At 46.4% G+C, this 20,945-nt stretch overlaps 1 protein-coding gene across 3 annotated transcripts in view; it reads right to left on the bottom strand.

Moving 5' to 3' along the window:
* LOC126199359 (protein yippee-like 2) overlaps positions 1-20,945 on the bottom strand; it is a 671,041-nt gene that overhangs the window by 68,955 nt on the left and 581,141 nt on the right. For 2 of the 3 annotated variants that reach the window (XM_049936229.1, XM_049936239.1), the window contains exon 4: positions 2,436-2,730. In XM_049936229.1, coding sequence (XP_049792186.1) covers positions 2,436-2,726 — 291 coding nt within the window. In that variant the 5' untranslated portion in view covers positions 2,727-2,730. The remainder of the gene's footprint in view (positions 1-2,435; positions 2,731-20,945) is intronic. The other variant, XM_049936249.1, reaches the window with a different exon arrangement.

The raw sequence follows: 20,945 nt of genomic DNA, 5'->3' as shown, positions 1-20,945 counted from the left end.
TTATGGTGCGTTTATTTAAGAAACACCGTAAAATGAACTTGTTCACACTGATTACAAGCTAACTATTAACAGTGCGAGAGCATGGTCTACCGCATGACTAGGTCGAAAGCCGTTCTAACGATGACTGCCGACAACGGCTCACACACTGTACCCTGACGTACTGTCAGTAAGGTTCGTGTAACACCGCACATCATCGGCTATTCCAAAGTTATTCATTTATTTGTTAATATCAACGTTTCCCAGCGTTGTAAAATTACTGAAAGATGGTATTCATGACCCGTGCACTACTACTAATATCTGAGTGACAAAAGGCAACTTTAGTTAGCAAATATTTATTAATAACAATTACTTGATTCGTACCAGAATCAATGTTCTTTCCCTATGTATCTCTTTGCTAACGTCAAGAGCGATTTCTGCGTCGGCACCTCATCTCACTGCCTCTGAAAGCGAGTCCACCGCTCGCTCCTTACACCCTACATACAGCAGCACTGATACATTCGCTTCTCGTGTGTGAAATAGAAAACTGGAAATAAAATAAAATGTGCTCTTGTCTGCAAATAACGAGTACCTTACAAATGTCTGTGCTACTGATTGAAATGAAATGATCGTATGGCATTGTTGGCCAGGAGGCCCCATGCGGGGAAGTTCGGCCGCCGTATTGCAAGTCCTTTTTAATTGACGCCACTTCGGCGACTTGCGAGTCAATGATGATGAACACACAACACCCAGTCATCACGAGGCAGAGAAAAATCCCTGACCCCGCCGGGAATCGAACCCGGGACCCCGTGCGCGGGAAGCGAGAACGCTACCGCAAGACCACGAGCTGCGGACCTGTGCTACTGATTAATTATTATGAACTGGTTTACTTAGGATCGCTTCCGCCTCGTAACTGTACTAACACTTTACGTATTGACGGCTGTATTATGATTGCTTTCATATCTTTAAAATAAATCACGGCCGTGCGCCAATATGATGGATGGATGGATGGATGGATGGATGGATGGATGGATGATGTTGGGAGATTAGTGCCTTATAGGCAAAGCAGTCGTTACAGGTGGAGCATTACCTCAGTACCTTGTGCGGGAATTCAGCTGTGGTCTCAACGAAAGGAAAATATAGGTGCTCAATGTAAATGACTTAGGAAAATTAAGAAATTATGCACAGCACTCCAGAAACCTTGTCTGAACTCTCCTTGTGCTGTTGTGGTTTTAGGCTACATAAAGATTTGCCGGTTTCTGGAAAACGGTTTCGCAGAATGTACCACTGTAATCAGTGGAATCAGTTCTTTGTGGGAGAAACATCTCACGTAGACCAGAAACTATCTCCATGATCTCCACCGCCATTGGCGGAAAGCATGGTGTAACTCCTCCTAGTCTAGGCATAATCATAACTGATCATCACATTTGAAACAATAGTACAGTTACTTATACGTTGGAATCAAAAGTTCCCAGTGTCCTGCAGCCCAGACAAAGCATTCCACCCTACGCGTGCGTCCTAACATACAGATATTTATGTTTTTAGCAATAAACCGCAAAATTTAAGCAACAGTCGTGAAGACAGTAGGGGGGTTCAGTAAAGATATCGTGATACGTCAGGGGGAGGCTGTTAAGAGTCATCTGGCAGTGCAACAGTCCAGAAACTTTACGAAAACAGGGAATTACATTTAACTATACACATGGCTGACATTTTGGATGTCGATCTGGTGATCAAGTGTGGGAGAAAGAATCATCTACAATTAACAGAAGGACTACAGACAGACAGACAGACAGACAGACAGACACACACACACACACACACACACACACACACACACAAAGAAAAACGTGGAAAAGATGGATGGGAACCAAGTGGAGAGAACGGTATCTGTAGACAGATGGCAATATTGAGGAAGAGAGAAATGAAATGTTACATGCTGGCAATATAAATATCAGCGACATGCCGAGTAGAAGACAGAGTGTAGACGTCAACAGAGAATGACAATGGTGTTAAGAAGAGCTCGAAGATTTGTGCTTGGGAAAAAGCACTAGGATCCGAACAGAAACTGCAAGCCACACAGGGAAAAATTGAGAAGTGTGAGAAAAAACGGAATAAGAGAGATTATTTCTGGTGAATACAGCACGAGATTGACGAAACTATTGGATGGTGAAATTCATCTTTGAAGCGGAGTTCATCGTGGCTGGAGATCTGGGTGCGCCAGGGGATGCACGAATAGATGTGGTGGCGGTTGGGCGGGTACCTGGATGGAGGTATATATGGAAATACTGAGAGACAAAATGAGAGAATAAATGGGCCAGGTGGTTGGAAAAAAAAAGCAACGTTAGACCAGAAATAAGGACGAAGACATACAGGGAAACATATAGGTATGACATGAGAGAAGAAATGGAAGGATCCCAATGGTGTTGTCGGTGGTGCATTTGGCTGTGGTTTGGCCTTACCTTGGAGATGAGCTCGTCGTGGTTGGCGAGGTGGGCGCGGCAGTGGATGCACGAGTAGGTGCGGTGGCAGTTGGGCAGGTAGGCCTGGAACGTCTTGACCATGGTGGTGGGGCCGGCCCTGCCATGCAGGCCGGCTGCGCGCCGCGGCCGCTGCTCGGGTGCGGGTGCCGCCTGGCCCGGCTGGCCCTGCGCCTGCACCTGCCCCTGGCCCTGCACCTGCGCCTGCACCTGCCCCTGGCCCTGGCCCGCTCCCTGGCTCAGCCTATCCGCCCGCCACCACCTGCAACACATCCGTCTGTCACTCCGTCAGCGCGCTCGCGCCTCCAGTTACTTCTGGACAAGCTGTGCACAAATATTACACACACTATGCGCAGGTAACAAGTAAACAAACATAATGGTTGTCTTAAAACTCTAATCAATAGCTACGTGAGTCAAGCAGCCAACACGTCTGTACTGTACAAACTAGGACAGTACCTCATTTCCTCCATATCCTGTCACCACAGTCAACACGTCCAGAGATTTGGAGCCTATCCCAAGAGGATTCTATTGGACCTACAATCAATTTTCTGTCAATACCAACCTTTTCAAGGGTGCTGGTGGGTGAGGAGAAGGTGACAATTGTGTAATATTTGTAATGGTGGTGGTGGCTGTGGCGGTATTTGTGGTGGTGGTAGTGGTGATGGTGGTGGTAGTGGTGATGGTAGTGGTGATGGTGATGGTAGTGGTAGTGGTGATGGTGGTGGTAGTGGTGATGGTGGTGGTAGTGGTAGTGGTGATGGTGGTGGTGGTGGTAGTGGTGATGGTGGTGGTAGTGGTAGTGGTGATGGTGGTGGTAGTGGTAGTGGTGATGGTGGTGGTGGTGGTGGTGGTGGTGGTGGTAGTGGTGATGGTGGTGATGGCAGTGGCACTGATGCTAGAGGCAGTGAGGTTGTGGTGATGATGGGTGGTGGTCCTGGTGGTGGCAGCATGATTGTAGTGTTGGCTGTTTTATAGTTTTCAGTGTCGCAGTTATCAGCCTCATCGTTACAGTTCAGAACAGAACAAAAGACTCTTTAATTATAATGTTACTGTGACAGTGTCCCATTGATATGTATTAGCTTTTATGAGTGTGTGTGCAGCTACGTCACAATACGATAGGGCTGCTCTGGGCCAGGTCTGTGAAAAGGACTTCACTCCCTTTCCCCCCATGCCAAAGCCACTTGACTCAACTGCGTCTCACTTGTGTCAATTCATAGCCTTCCACATTATCATTGCGAACTCCACATTGAAGGGTCAAGGTGTTACATGTAAATGATACTTACCTTTGCAATGTGAAACTATTTTTAAATAATCAGCAGTTTCTGAAAGCGTCTTATGATGTCCACATTTGTGAGGACGTGAAAGGACGCCTCTCCAGGTTTCACTTATGGGGAATGCCGTCACCCGAGATTGCAAAGACTGTCACGGGAACGAGTTCTCGTCGTAGTGATTCATGTTTTGAGCATAGTACAATGTGGGAATACTTTCTTGTCACTACGTCCAAGAGGCCTTTCACTCATAAGAGATGCGTCCTTTGTAATAAAGCATTAGCGAACCTAAGTGCAGTAAGGTTTGACTTTTCAGAATGTTCCATGAACATCTAGACCTTTTTCCTTTTTTTTTTTAATTTTGAAATTGGCCTATTGACAGAGGGTTTTCATCACGTCAACGAATACATTTCTGGATGTTATGACAGGAACGTCTGCTGGACGCAGCAATAAGCAATTGGAGAAGAAGGAATGAAGGATGGTTAGGTTAGTGTTATTTAACGTCCCGTCGACAACGAGGTCATTAGAGACGGAGCGCAAGCACGGGTTAGGGAAAGATGGGGAAGGAAATCGGCCGTGCCCTTTCAAAGGAACCATCCCGGCATTCGCCTGAAACGATTTAGGGAAATCACGGAGAACCTAAATCAGGATGGCTGGAGACGGGATTGAACCGTCGTGAAGGAATGAAGGAAGATTGGGTTTTAATGTCTCACTAAAGTAAAAGTCATAAGGAATTGTGTAATTGCGTTAAGAGAGGTCCGAATCAGTGTGAAGGTTAGTTATTCAGCCAAAAGCCAACCAGTCAGTAACTGCAGGATTGTTTGTTTGAAAGGATAAATGTCGAACTAGATAAATGAATTAGTTTGTAACTGTAAGACTGGGCACTCGGGTATAGGTTATGAAGAGTGAAAGCCGTAAGTGGTCGTGATGCAGTGATGTAGTTTTCAGCACCTCTTCTGGTTTGAAAGCTCCAGTCGTAGCCAAAGGGACTGGAACAGTTGAGACGCAACTGCACAGAAGTGAGACGTTACTGTTACAATCCATTTCCCAGTCGTCCTAATGTGGAAAGAGCAGAAGGAGTGACTCCTTAGTGTTTTAGTTTCTTTGTGTGGGTCTTCTCAGCGCAGATTGTGTTCCAGCTGGCTGGACAAGTTATTGGACGAAATCACAGTGCGTAAAGCTCAGTTAAAGTGACAATAACTTGCGTTGTTTGCAGGACAATGCTCAACAAGCCGTTACTGATTTGTTTGACTGATGGGGCTGATAAGTGCCATAACACCTATTGCACTCCCCTGACTTACGCCCTCGTAAGTTCAACTCAGTTTTTAAACTGAAGGAAACACTTCACGGCATTCGCTTCAGAACCGCTACAAATTCTTCGGACAATAGACCGCGCCGCTCGAACTGTCAACACAACTGGCACTGCTAAGAGTACCCTACGACTTCCACATCGCTGGCAACGGGTTATGCACAATGCTGGTGACTACTTTGAAGGTCAGTCACAGTTTCAAACACGTATCTATTTTGTACGAGCTGTAAATAAATAGTTGCCACTATTAAAGTTCCAACCCTCGTATTAAATATGTAGCGAAAAAAATGCAGCAGCACGGGAGCTCACTCGCTAGGTAGAGACTAGTTTTGTAATAGCTTTGCGTACAGTTACAGTCTTTGACAGTTTTGTTGTTGTGTGATGTCCTCGTAATACACCGGCAGCACGTGTTTGTGAAGATGATAAAGGAATGCACACGGGGAATTTACCTGGAACGTGGTGACATACGGAAATACACTCCTGGAAATGGAAAAAAGAACACATTGACACCGGTGTGTCAGACCCACCATACTTGCTCCGGACACTGCGAGAGGGCTGTACAAGCAATGATCACACGCACGGCACAGCGGACACACCAGGAACCGCGGTGTTGGCCGTCGAATGGCGCTAGCTGCGCAGCATTTGTGCACCGCCGCCGTCAGTGTCAGCCAGTTTGCCGTGGCATACGGAGCTCCATCGCAGTCTTCAACACTGGTAGCATGCCGCGACAGCGTGGACGTGAACCGTATGTGCAGTTGACGGACTTTGAGCGAGGGCGTATAGTGGGCATGCGGGAGGCCGGGTGGACGTACCGCCGAATTGCTCAACACGTGGGGCGTGAGGTCTCCACAGTACATCGATGTTGTCGCCAGTGGTCGGCGGAAGGTGCACGTGCCCGTCGACCTGGGACCGGACCGCAGCGACGCACGGATGCACGCCAAGACCGTAGGATACTACGCAGTGCCGTAGGGGACCGCACCGCCACTTCCCAGCAAATTAGGGACACTGTTGCTCCTGGGGTATCGGCGAGGACCATTCGCAACCGTCTCCATGAAGCTGGGCTACGGTCCCGCACACCGTTAGGCCGTCTTCCGCTCACGCCCCAACATCGTGCAGCCCGCCTCCAGTGGTGTCGCGACAGGCGTGAATGGAGGGACGAATGGAGACGTGTCGTCTTCAGCGATGAGAGTCGCTTCTGCCTTGGTGCCAATGATGGTCGTATGCGTGTTTGGCGCCGTGCAGGTGAGCGCCACAATCAGGACTGCATACGACCGAGGCACACAGGGCCAACACCCGGCATCATGGTGTGGGGAGCGACCTCCTACACTGGCCGTACACCACTGGTGATCGTCGAGGGGACACTGAATAGTGCACGGTACATCCAAACCGTCATCGAACCCATCGTTCTACCATTCCTAGACCGGGAAGGGAACTTGCTGTTCCAACAGGACAATGCACGTCCGCATGTATCCCGTGCCACCCAACGTGCTCTAGAAGGTGTAAGTCAACTACCCTGGCCAGCAAGATCTCCGGATCTGTCCCCCATTGAGCATGTTTGGGACTGGATGAAGCGTCGTCTCACGCGGTCTGCACGTCCAGCACGAACGCTGGTCCAACTGAGGCGCCAGGTGGAAATGGCATGGCAAGCCGTTCCACAGGACTACATCCAGCATCTCTACGATCGTCTCCATGGGAGAATAGCAGCCTGCATTGCTGCGAAAGGTGGATATACACTGTAATAGTGCCGACATTGTGCATGCTCTGTTGCCTGTGTCTATGTGCCTGTGGTTCTGTCAGTGTGATCATGTGATGTATCTGACCCCAGGAATGTGTCAATAAAGTTTCCCCTTCCTGGGACAATGAATTCACGGTGTTCTTATTTCAATTTCCAGGAGTGTATTAAAGAAGAGTAAAGACACTATAGGATCATTGATGTGACGTTGCTAGTAAATGTACGATGAAGGACATTAAGGTTATCTGCCACTAAAACACTACCACGAAGACAACAAGACAGCTAAATGACACTTTTCGCTGTAAAGTGCAGTTTCCCTAGAAATAAAAATCTTTTATCATCACTGTGGGCACTACCGTTCATTAAAATTAGCAGAGGCTGGGTTGGGTTGATTTGGGGGAAGAGACCAAACAGTGAGGTTATCGGTCTCATCGGATCAGGAAGGATGGGAAAGGAAGTCGGCCGTGCCCTGTAAAAGGAGTCATCCCGGCATTTGCCTGAAGCGATTTACGGAAATCACGGAAAATCCAAATCAGGATATCCGGGCGCGGGACTGAACCGCCGTCCTCCCGAATGCGAGTCCAGTGTGCTAACCACTGCGCCACCTCGCTCTGTTTGAAATTAGTAAAATTCATCTCTGTGTCAGTCGACTGCCGGCTGCTGTGGCCGAGCGGTTCTAGGCGCTTCAGTCCGGAACCGCGCTGCTGCTATGGTCGCAGGTTCCAATCCTGCCTCGGGTACGGATGTGTATGATGTCCTCAGGTTTAAGAAGTTCTACGGCTAGGGGACTGATGACATCAGATATTAAGTCCCATAGTACTTACAGCCATTTGAACTATTTTTGTCAGTCGACTATTTTCCTAACCCCCTTTCATAAAACATTTGGCACTGAGTGAAATCGAACATACTGTTCTGCCATTGCAGTAATCTGACAGATTCAAAAGTGCACAGTATTCCCTGTACAAACATTTGTCTATTTCATAATTAGTAGTTTAGTGGTAAGTGTCAGAGACTGAGCGATTATTATGTCCACTATGACTTCTTTACTGCGCAATTAAAGGCGACATAAGCACAATCGTTTGGAGACTTTCGCCAACACTCCATTGCTGTCAATGTTTTATTTATTACTAGTTTCAAAATTATCAGTACATACGCAAGAAACAGTTCTTTTCCGTGTACTTGAAATTTGCTTATAGCATGGCGTTGGGTAGTCAGATGCCCACGTCACTTTTTTTTTTGGCATAAATCCATACTGATAAATTATATAATCCCGACAGCCGCTTTGTAGGCTGTGTTCTAAAGGGAGCTATTGGTAGACAAAGACAGTGACTTCACTCTCAGTATCGTGAGGCCCAACTCTGAACCAACTTAAGTCACAACGTCGGGGGCATCAGAAGAACTGAGGGGCCGCAGTTGTCATCAAGCATTCATCGATCGCGTTGCCCTAACTCTTCAGCCGACGCGGCGTTATGGATGGGGTGAAATGAAATAAGCGTTTGGCGTCATTGGCCGGGAGGCCCCTTGCGGGACAGGTCCGGCCGCCTTGGTGCAGGTCTTATTACATTCGACCCCACATTGGGCGACCTGCGCGCCAGATGGGGAGGAAATGATGATGAAGACAACACAACACCTAGTCCCTGAGCGGAGAAAATCTCAGACTCAGCTGGGACTCAAACCCGGGCCCGTAGGACGGCAATCCGTCACGCTGGCCACCCAGCTATCGGGGCGGACATGGATGGGGTGGGGGACAATAACAGCATAAGGGATGCGTGATGTGGCTTTGCGGTCATTTTACAGGTCAGGTATCACCAGAAGATGAGGGCAAGGTACGCTGCCGAAATATCGTACAGACTGAGTATATCGTCTTTCCTCGATTACAAAAATTGCCGGATACAGCTACGTGGTTTGTTGCAAATGGTATCATAAGTCAGGAAGTGTGTATATGGACATTTCTACATGTGTTCTGACAGCACCTGGTTTGTTTCCTCTCTTTCTTGTTACAGGTAGCGCGATGTAGGAGTGCTCCCGTTTATGCGGCAGGAAGCGCAATGTGCTTTGTGGTTTCACGTAACACCGTCGCCTATTACAGTTCAGAGATAGTAGCGAAGAGCCTACGCTCGATATCCGCCAGATAAGAAGAGCAGCAAAGGAAGTTGTAGAAAGTTTCTTTAAACTGGCAGTTTTGGTGACAAGGCAAGGAGGGGTAAACCTGAACTGAGTGGCAGCATTGTTTATACCTTTCGAAGCAGTACGCAGAAATAGACATGTCTCCAGAGAAACAGACATACCTCACAATGTCGTGCAGATTTTACACAAACGGCTGCGCAACATATGCAAGCTTTGCAGTCAAATGGTAGGCCCTGACGTTCTGAGTTTTTAAGTCACCAGTCTTCTGCCTGGTTTGATGCGGCCCGCCACGAACTCATCTCTTGTACCAACCTTTTCATCTCAGAGTAGGAATTGCAGCCTACGTCCTCAATTATGTGCTGGATGTATTCCAGTCTCCGTCTCCCTCTACAGTTTTTACCTTCTACGACACCCTGAGGTATCGTGGAAGTTACTCCCTGGTGTCTTACGAGATGTCCTATCATTCTGTCCCTTCTTCTTGTCGGTGTTTTCCTTATGTTCCTTTCCTCGCCTATTCTGTGGGGAACCACCTCATTCCTCACGTTACCCGTCCAACTAATTTTCAATACTCTTCCGTAGCACCACATCTCAAAGGCTTCGAATCTCTACTGTTCTGGTTTTCCCACAGTCCATGTCTATCATACAAGCTTGTGCTCTAAACACACATTCTCAGAAATGTGTTCCTCAAATTAAGGCATATATTTGACACTAGCATACCTCTTTTGGCCAGCAACGCCTTTTTCGCCAGTGCTAGTCTGCTTTTTATGTCCTCCTTGCTCCGTTCGTCATGGTTTATTTTGCTGCCTAGGCAGCTGAATTCCTTCACTTCGTCTATTTCGTGATCACCAATTGTAATGTTTTTAAGTTCCTCGCTGTTCTCATTTCTGCTTCTTCTCATTACTTTCTTCGGTGTACTCCTGGACATTAAGAACGCGTAATGTGTGGATATGAGGTGGAAGAATCCACACATCGTGTTAGAACAGATAAAGGACTGGCTGGCGCAACACATTTATTGGACCGTTGTTTTTCACTGAGCGTACCATTATGGCAACACTTTACTACGAAATGTTGGGACTCTACTTTATACGTAACTTACACGTATTTTAACCAGGGTTAGTATTTCAACAAGATGGTGCACAGCCAAACTGGAGACTGTTCGTTCTCCAGTCATTGGACCAAATCTTACCACGTAAGTGCATCTGTAGAGACGGTCCAACATCATGGCCGCCAGGTATGGCAACAGAAGTGCTGTTTTTTGTGAAGCTACGTTAAGAATAAAGTGTTCAGTACACCAGTTTCTGATATGTGAACTCTTACGGCAAGAATATGAGAAGCTGTAGGTGCGGTGACCGAAAAGGTGTTCGGCAAAGACATGGGCGAAATTGAGTATACCCTAGACATTCTAGGGTCACAAACGGGGCATAAGTGGAACTATATACGTAAAAAACTAGTACTTAAGCTACCACTTGCAAGAAACTGCATAGCTGTATCTGTGTATATAAAGGGAAATGTCCTGACTAATTCCCCATCGCCCAGACCAAATGGCAAAGGACAGAAACTTGAAATTTGCAGAGGATGTTTCCAGAATGAGATTTTCACTCTGCAGCGGAGTGTGCGCTGATATGAAACTTCCTGGCAGATTAAAACTGTGTGCCCGACCGAGACTCGAACTCGGGACCTTTGCCTTTCGCGGGCAAGTGCTCTACCAACTGAGCTACCGAAACACGACTCACGCCCGGTACTCACAGCTTTACTTCTGCCAGTACCTCGTCTCCTACCTTCCAAACTTTACAGAAGCTCTCCTGCGAACCTTGCAGAACTAGCACTCCTGAAAGAAAGGATATTGCGGAGACATGGCTTAGCCACAGCCTGGGGGATGTTTCCAGAATGAGATTTTCACTCTGCAGCGGAGTGTGCGCTGATATGAAACTTCCTGGCAGATTAAAACTGTGTGCCCGACCGAGACTCGAACTCGGGACCTTTGCCTTTCGCGGGCAAGTGCTCTACCAACTGAGCTACCGAAGCACGACTCACGCCCGGTACTCACAGCTTTACTTCTGCCAGTACCTCGTCTCCTACCTTCCAAACTTTACAGAAGCTCTCCTGCGATCCTTGCAGAACTAGCACTCCTGAAATAAAGGATATTGCGGAGACATGGCTTAGCCACAGCCTGGGGGATGTTTCCAGAATGAGATTTTCACTCTGCAGCGGAGTGTGCGCTGATACGAAACTTCCTGGCAGATTAAAACTGTGTGCCCGACCGAGACTCGAACTCGGGACCTTTGCCTTTCGCGGGCAAGTGCTCTACCACTCCGCTGCAGAGTGAAAATCTCATTCTGGAAACATCCCCCAGGCTGTGGCTAAGCCATGTCTCCGCAATATCCTTTCTTTCAGTAGTGCTAGTTCTGCAAGGTTCGCAGGAGAGCTTCTGTAAAGTTCGGAAGGTAGGAGACGAGGTACTGGCAGAAGTAAAGCTGTGAGTACCGGGCGTGAGTCGTGCTTCGGTAGCTCAGTTGGTAGAGCACTTGACCGCGAAAGGCAAAGGTCCCGAGTTCGAGTCTCGGTCGGGCACACAGTTTTAATCTGCCAGGAAGTTGCAGAGGATGTTGTTCTTGTACCATAGGCGTCGTTTAAGACGGAATTTTTCGAAATTCTACCCCCATCTATTTTGTTTTACACTGTTTACGCAGTGTGCGGATTTACACATGAACAGTGAGCGTAACAACAGAAAGTTACGAGTAAATAAAAAAGATTGTGCAGAGCACAATCATGGAGCGAATCATGGACGTTAAGCTAGTCTAGTACAGTCTCTCAGTAATAGTTTTTTGTAATCAAAGGAAGACATTATGCAGACCATGTATTTCGAAAACTACTGCACCTGCCTGGATGCCCAGAACAATAAAAAAGAATTAATTTGCCGGGAAAGCTTACGATCACACAAAGTAATTACTGTTGCGGCCGCACGGTGCACGGGACGAGGCAGCTAGCGTTGACGTGCATGCAGACAAGAACTCCAACGTCACGACAGACAGCGCCGTCGACACACAGCACGAAGTACTTAGCGTGATTTTACGCTCTCGGCGCTCACCAGAGGAAGTTTTCGGCTTTATTTGGCTAACAAACCGTACAGTTTTTTCACGAGAATGGATGCGCGTAGAATTTCTATGTTGGCTCTATTAAAACAAACGTGTCCTCCCTTGAACATATGCTAGTCATGTTGCTGTGTCAGTGGTTTACATAAATAAAAGCTTAAATATCCGTGAACGCGTGATAAGACAAAAATGATAAATGGCCACCCAGTAAGGACATCAGGTTATAAAAGTTCACCAAATCGTCAAACTAACTCCTGACAGAGAGCGCACTTATATGTACATAACATCAATTATACGGAAATTACTCTATCAATTTCATAGCAAAGTCTCACAATCTTTTAGAAAAAGTGAAGGGGAAAATTTTTTTTTCTTATAGCGCTAAGCGACTTCACCTAGCTACTCTCCGTTTCATATCGTTGCGCCTTCTCCAGAGACGCTATACTGAAACTTTGTTACCGGCGATGTCATAGTTTATGTTATACTCTTGTAAAAGATTTAATACCGAAATATTATCAATTAATATTTAATTATAACAAATCCTACCAAGGAAAACACGTTTTGATGCACCTCGAATCTGCCGTTTTCTTAAAATGGTATAGCTTAATATCAAGAGACATAATACACTAAGGCGCCAAAGAAACTGGTGCAAGTACGCGTATTCAAATACAGATATATGTAAACAGGCAGAATACGGCGCTGCGGTCGGCAACGCATATATGAGACAAGTGTCTGTGAGCAGTTGTTAGATCGGTTGCTGCTGTTACAATGGCACGTTATCAACATTTGAGTGAGTTTGAACGTGGTGTTATAGTCGGTGCACGAGCGACGGGGCACAGCATTTCTGAGGTAATGATGAACTGGGGATTTTCCCGTGTTACAGTTTCACGAGTGCACAGTGTATAGCACGAATCCGGTAAAACATCAAATCTCTGACATCGCTGCGGCCGGAAAAAGATGCTGCAAGAACGGGACCATCGACGACTGAAGAGAATCATTCAACGTGACAGAAGCGCAACCCTTCCACAGATTTCAATGGTGGGCCATCAACAAGTGTCAGAGTGCGAACTATTCAACGAAATATTAGCGATATGGGCTTTCGGAGCCGAAGGCCCACTCGTGTATCCTTGATGACTGCACGACAAAGCTTTACGCCTGACCTGGGCCCGTCAACATCAGACATTGGACTGTTGATTACTGGAAACATGTTGCCTGGTCAGACGAGTCTCGTTTTAAATTGTATGGACCTGATTGACGTGTACGGGTATGGAGACAACCTCAAGAATCCGTGAACCCTGCTTGTCAGCAGGGGACTCTTCAAGCTGGTGGAGGCACTGTAATGGCGTGGGGCGTCTGCAGTTGGTGTGATACGTGACCCCTGGTACGTTTAGATACGACAGGTGACACATACGTAAGCATCCTGTCTGGTCACCTGCACCCATTCTTGTCCACTGTGCATTCCGAAGGTCTTGGGAAATTCCAGCAGGACAATGCGACACCCCACACGTCCAGAATTGCTGCAGAGTGGCGCCAGGAACACTTTTCTGGGTTTAAACATTTCCGCTGGCCACCAGACTCTCCAGACATTAACATTACTGAGCATATCTGGGTTGCCTTGCAGCGTGCTGTACAAAAGAGATCTCCACCCCCTTGTACTCTTACGGATTTATGGACAGCCCTGCAGGATTAATGGTGTGAATTCCCTCCACCACAGCCGGCCGGTGTGGCCGAGCGGTTCTAGGCGCTTCAGTCTGGAACCGCGCGTCCGCTACGGTCGCAGGTTCGAATCCTGCCTCGGGCATGGGTGTGTGTGATGTCCTTAGGTTAGTTAGGTTTAAGTAGTTCTAAGTTCTAGGGGACTGATGACCTCAGATGTTAAGTCGCATAGTGCTCAGAGGCATTTGAACAATTTTTGAACCCTCCAGCACTACTTCAGACATTAATGGAGTCCATGCCACGTCGTGTTGCGGTACTTCAGCGTGCTCGCGGGGGCCCCACAGTATATTAGGCAGGTGTACCAGTTTCTTTGAGTATTCAGTGTAAGTTGCATAAAAGTAAATACGACATTATTTTTAGCTACCAATATTACGTTTCCCGTCATACTATTACTTCAAATAGAACAAATAACCATTCGTCCTCGAGACATTCAATCTACTGGTTGGATTAAAACTGTGTGCCAGACCGAGACTCGAACTCGGGAGCTTTGCCTTTAGCGGGCACGTGCTCTATCAACTGAGCTACCCATGCACGACTCACGTGAGTCCTCACAATTTTACTTCCGCAAGTATATCGTCTTGTTTTAATCTGCCAGGAAGTTTCAAATCAGCGCACACTCCGCTGCAGAGTGAAAATTTCATTTTGACAATTTGTTGGTGTTCATTAATTTATAGACTGTAACGTATACTGAGCACGACGAATGGCGTCTTGTGACACAGGAATCCTTCTTGCTTCCTATTGGTTCTGCTTTACGTCGTAAGTTACCGAATTATCGTAGAATATGTGCTTTACGCGACGAAATGGCTCCTCAACGTGACGTCACAAAACTCGTGGAGCGCCTCGTCAACTCGACCCGCGACGACGGCTTTAGGCTTTTAGCCGCAAATTCAGAATTATTGCTGGTGTCCACTTCCGCGCAGACCTCTAGCGCCGACTTTGGCCGGCGGACAGCACGGCACAGGTATACGTGGGAAGCTACCCACGCCGCGCGGCCCGCCCAGCCAGCGGCTGGAACAAGAGGCGGCGGTTTTTCCGTTAATTACGGCCCGCCAATCAGCGGCTCAATTTCCGGCACGGGTTTTAAGGCGGGCGCGGTGTGGCTCGGCGCCCCTCGTAATTAAATTCGGCCCCGGCCGGCTCGGCGCCTCCCACGTGGGACAGGCGCCACGTGGCCGACGCCTACAGCGCACCCCCGCGCCGCTGCGGTTGCGGAAGCGCGGGCGGGCGTCGCGAGGCACAGCAACCCCCGGCAGCACTCCATTAGGCCTATCAACCCTAATGTCGCTGGCTACCTGCGAGCCGCGAATTACCCACTGCACGTGCAGTGTGAGGCGTTTCGCATGGCGTTCCACAGGGCCCCGCGCAGGCACCCATCCTATAAATATTTTAGCAAAAGATCAACAATGAACACGATACAGCAATGTGACGACAATGAATGATGTTTTGTTCACGCACCGGTTTACTGCCCGGTGCTTTCCCCTCCCACGCCACGCCCTGGTCTGTTGTGACCGTAGAAAATTTTAATTTTTATTCTTGCTTTTGTGATTATAATAAGAGTCCAGGCTCCATAGGCAAACTGCCAGCCGACATTAAGAAATAGTCCACCAGGACGTAGGGACAAGTTAAGCGGCTGAGGCTGCCAAGTATGGCTTGTTAATCAAACAACTTAGTGTTTCACTTCCTGCCAGAGGAGGAGGAGGAGGAGGAGGAGGAGATTAGTGTTTAACGTCCCGTCGACAACGAGGTCATTAGAGACGGAACGCAAGCTCGGGTGAGGGAAGGATGGGGAAGGAAATCGGCCGTGCCCTTTCAAAGGAACCATCCCGGCATTTGCCTGAAGCGATTTAGGGAAATCACGGAAAACCTAAATCAGGATGGCCGGAGACGGGATTGAACCGTCGTCCTCCCGAGTGCGAGTCCAGTGTGCTAACCACTGCGCCACCTCGCTCGGTCCTGCCAGAGGAAGCAGCACGAAACAAACTTGCGCAATGGAAGACGCAAACACCAGGGCGATATCTAAAGTCACTTGTGTATTCCAACGAACGCCGCTGACTGATTTGAAGGATGCAATCACGCCGGAAGTGTAAGTTTCAAATGGCTCTGAGCACTAGGGGACTTAACTGCTAAGGTCATCAGTCCCCTAGAACTTAGAACTGCTTACACCTAACTAATCTAAGGACGTCACACACATCCATGCCCGAGGGAGGATTCGAACCTGCGACCGTATCGGTCGCGCGGTTCCAGACTGAAGCGCCTAGAACCGCCTGGTCACAGCGGCCGGCCCCGGAAGTGGAAGCAATTACAGCTAGCAGTTCTTGCAATACTCTCAAGCACACTTTGTAATGAGATTTTTGTTTCCTCGTCTGCCTGTCTGCCGATACATTTAATGGCATTGCGAGTAATCACACGAGCCCGCCTATGAAGAACTTCCTCTGCACCCACAGCGCACGAAGGCAGCGGTGCCTCGCTAAGTAAAGAACGGTAGCTCCGAGAACATTAAGTGTGCAGGTCGGCAGGCGACGTCAACTGTAGGCGGCCAACCGTTTTGAACAAAAGGGCGGATGATTATGGTCTCGAAATGATGGGATGACAAATACGTTTCTGCAGCAGACATCTCGTCAGGTTCGTTCGAGTGAAGGTATCACGAACGAGTGCAACCGTTTCCAAACTGTCTCTACCGCGCATGCACAGTTTCGACCATCTAAACATTTGCGTGAATCGAGGGCATATTTCCGCGTGTTTCGTTGTTTGACCATCTGTAGCGCTATTTGACACCTTTGCGCTCTTCGCTTGCTCAGACTATTCTGATATAAATAATCAAACAGTGAATCTGATACCTATGTTTGTGCTTAGCACTACGCGTTTGTAGAATTTATTCCCATTGTCAATGCAAATATTTACATAAATATTTCGTGTGATGTCTGTATGTGTGTCGCGCCTCTCTTTCATTGTACTGTGTAGTCTTTTTGGAGTGCAAGAGAAGCACAACAACGCACAAAATACTAATGTAAATATTTGATCATGACAATGAGAAATTCTGGAAATGGGTCGTGTTCATCATCAAAAATTCCGAAGTTGTGTAATGATTCATTGTTTAAATACTGATCGACAGTTGCAGGGTTTCCCAAAAATATTGATTGTAATGAATGAAATCGAGTCATAGGACCGTTGCTATTCACAAAATTATATCTGTGGATAACATCGGAAGTTCACTGAGGCTTTTTGCGGATGATGCTGTAGTATATCGAGAGGTTGTAACAATGGAAAATTGTACTGAAATGCAGGAGGATCTGCAACGAATTGACGCATGGGGCAGGGAATGGCAATTGAATCACAATGTAGACAAGTGTAATGTGCTGCGAATACATAGAAAGATCCTTTATCATTTAGCTACAATATAGCAGGTCAGCAACTTGAAGCAGATAATTCCATAAATTATCTGGGAGTAGGCATCAGGAGTAATTTAAAATGGAATAACCATATAAAATTAATTGGCGGTAAAGCAGATGCCATTGGAAGAATCCTAAGGAAACGCAGTCCGAAAACGAATGAAGCAGGTTACAGTACACTTGTTCGCCCACTGCTTGAATACTGCTCACCGGTGTGGGATCCGTACTAGATAGGGTTGATAAAAGAGAGAGAGAGAAGATCCAACGCAGTGCAGCGCGCTTCGTTACAGGATCATTTAGTAATCGCGAAAGCGTTACGGAGATGATAGATAAACTCCAGTGGAAGACTCTGCAAGAGAGACGCTCAGTAGCTCGGTACGGGCTTTTGTTGAAGTTTCGAGAACATACCTTCACCGAGGAGTCAAGCAGTATATTGCTCCCTCCTACGTATATCACGCAAAGAGACCATGAGGATAAAATAAGAGAGATTAGAGCCCACACAGAGGCTTACCGACAATCTTTCTTTCCACGAACAATACGAGACTGGAACAGAAGGGAGAACCGACAGGGGTACTAAAGGTACCATCCGCCGAACACCGTCAGGGGGCTTGCGGAGTATGGATGTAGATGAACATCCTGTTTTGTTTTACATATTTTGATTGTACGCATATGATGAATTTGATAAGCTTGATTCATTGATTTTGGTGACACAAACTTTGTTGCAGAGTGACAACAGTTAGGAGGTAATATAATAAGTACCAATGTTAATATACTACAATGTACCGTACTAATGCCCGGACATTGTAAATGCTGAAAACAATCAATATGATGAAAAATTATCCTTCTTTGAGTTGGTAGGGAGTGGCTGCATCGTGTCCGGTGGTCATGAATCTGGTACGCAGCTTAATTTCACTAATATATGTGTAACAGTATAGCATGCATATTTCTACCAGTGCCTTCTCCTCTCTAAAGTGATACAACTTAATGTGTGCATATCATTTATGGCGATGAGTACCGTACGTGACCCACAATTATCGCCTCTTGTGATCCGATCCTTGTATGGAAGAGGGAAAATTTATTCATTTTGAAAGTGAAGTACACAGAGGATAGCGAGATGCTTTTACATTTGATATCCCAGGATTCATATAAACAACATACTGCAGAAAAATCCCTCAAGAGAAAATTACACTACGATGCATTAAATTTTAGGAGGGTTGAAACGTACCGTCTCTAATTCTTATCTTGACGAGAAGGCTGTGAGACTGAAGATAAAAAGCTTTGCGCACGAGCGGGCTTATCTCCGTCGAGCAAGGTTATTAAGAGGTTTGGAGTCACCAGAAGAAAAACTTCTAGTCGGTAAAAACTAGTTGCCACCATCCACTGGCCGCTACTCGAACAGCTTCCGCTGTCGCAAACCGTGGGAACTGAGAGAATGTCTGCATCGAAATCGCGTGATTCCAACCGTTACATCCGTTACTCGAACGAACCTAATAAGTTTCTGCATGAGATTCACATCGGCACTATTGGGGACCGCCGTGCGTGAGCGCTGAAGGAGAAACACTGCACAAGGCACCGCCAACGCTGCTTAGGACGGCACAATGATGTACCTTGGTGTGCAGTTTAAAACCTGGTAACAACCATTTGCTGCTACGCAAAGCGCGTGTATGCGGCCATCACTGCCGCCTGAGCAGAATCCGTCCTCTACAAGAAAGTACCTTGCGGCATTGATGCCTTGACACGCGTCTTTTCCTGCTCCATAGCAATCAGGCTGCAAGGTGATGAAATGTAATGCTGGTGAACATCACTGAAGGTCTTACAGTAGTACAGGCTCCCAATAAACCGTTCATCATTGCCTCAGGTACACGACTGCTCGAAATGTTGAACACCACTTGCTCGGCAATGATGAATGACCCCCTGTGGCAATCGTTGCTCCATGTGTGAATCTCTATGCAGCTGACATCTAGAGGCTTAACTGTATTACATAAAGACTTACGCCAACAATAACAAACAACTGACAAGGGAACATTCTCACGTCTAAATAAACGATCTTGATGAAACTTGGCGGGTGTGTAGAAGGGACAAAATAATGCAACACCAGTCCCTACATATTTCTTGGTTTGTGCTCAAATTAACTTTTAAGGAGTAAAGGGCGCATCCTGAAAGATAATTTGGCGTGTTAAGTTTATAAGAAATATCTTCGAAATAATGCAAAATTAATGTTATTCATATAAAACCTGTAATAGTGGCAACTATTTATTTACAGCTCGTACAAAATAGATACGTGTTCCAAAGTTTTACTGACCTTCAAAGTAGTCACCAGCATTGTGTATGACCCGTTGCCAGCGATGTGGAAGTCGTAGGATACTCTTAGCAGTGCCAATTGTGTTGACAGTTCGAGCGGCGCGGTCTATTGCCCGACGAATTTGTAACAGTTCTGAAGCGAATGCGGTGAAGTGTTTTCTTCAAGTGCAGTAGGTGGTATAGCACTTAGCAGCCGCATCAGTCAAACAAATCAGTAACAGCTTGCACTGTACGTGCTTGAACATTGTCCTGCAAAATTATGGTCAGGTGCTGTAGAAAGTGTCATCATTTCTGTCTCTAAGCTGGGCGTAGGTTGTGTTCCAAAAATGAACAGTATAGAGACAGAAGAGATGACACTTTCTGCAGGACCCGACCATAATTTTACAGGACAATGCTCAAGCACGAACTGTGCATGCTGTTACTGTAAATTAAAGTTCCAGTCCTCGTAATTAACTTTCTTGAAAACCTTATAACGAACTTTTACAACACATCACATTACGATATACTAATATTGAAAAATGAAAACTTTTGTTACAACGTAACAACTTACACGCCACATATATCCATGTGAAATAAAGCTGGTTTCTAGCTGTACACAATATTCTGTCAGTTTTTTCATCATAATCAATTAAAATATCGAAACGTTCATTACTGTACTAATTATTTACATTAATTATTTGTTTTATGTTTGAAAATGGTTCAAATGGCTCTGAGCACTATGCGACTTAACTTCTGAGGTCATCAGTCCCCTAGAACTTAGAACTACTTAAACCTAACCAACCTAAGGACATCACATACATCCATGCCCGAGGCGGAATTCGAACCTGCGACCGTGGCGGTCGCGCGGCTCCAGACTGTTGCGCCTAGAACCGCTCGGCAAACCGCCCGGCTATGTTTTAAACTGTTAGTTTGTTTTACAATAATACTGTTTCAGTTTTCTAGTTTACCGTTTCACATACTAGTATTTTGTTACTTGAAAGAAACAAGTAACTAATTATTATGATGCCAAATATTGCAATAATGTTAATTTGTAAAGAAATGCTTAAAACTTAACGATTTTTTTACACCATGCTTAATGAACTAAACATTTTGCACATAATGTACACGGCGGAGAACAAAATACAAAACAAAATTGAGCAGCTTTTCAAATAGTCACAGGCGATCCTATAAATAGCCTGATTTTGTACAAGGCATTTTTCAGTGCATTGGTAAGCATTGGCGAAAGAGAATTAATTATGTACTAGTGACTGCAGCTTGATTATATTCTTTCTCAAATGGGGACTGACATCGTAATCATTCAGTAGAACTCTTCTAACAAATTTACTTACTACTTTCAACCAACAAAGCGTACGTACGTGAATCACTAAACTAGAAAACAAAATAAATATTGTGAAATATAAGACAAAAATGTTATGGTTTCGGGCAAAAACGAATGCGTACTGGTGTTGCATTATTTTGCCCCCTCTTCACACTCGCCAAGTTTTATCGAAGTCGTCCCTTGTGAGTTACCTCAAATCCAACACGTTGTCTTTCAGAAGGAATACATAGCCGCTCTAAGCCC

This window comes from Schistocerca nitens, chromosome 1 (genome assembly GCF_023898315.1).
Source record: "Schistocerca nitens isolate TAMUIC-IGC-003100 chromosome 1, iqSchNite1.1, whole genome shotgun sequence".
NCBI classification, from domain to species: Eukaryota; Metazoa; Arthropoda; class Insecta; order Orthoptera; family Acrididae; genus Schistocerca; species Schistocerca nitens.
The sequence above is the reverse complement of the archived record's forward strand: the minus strand, read 5'-3'. Positions and strand labels throughout refer to the sequence as shown.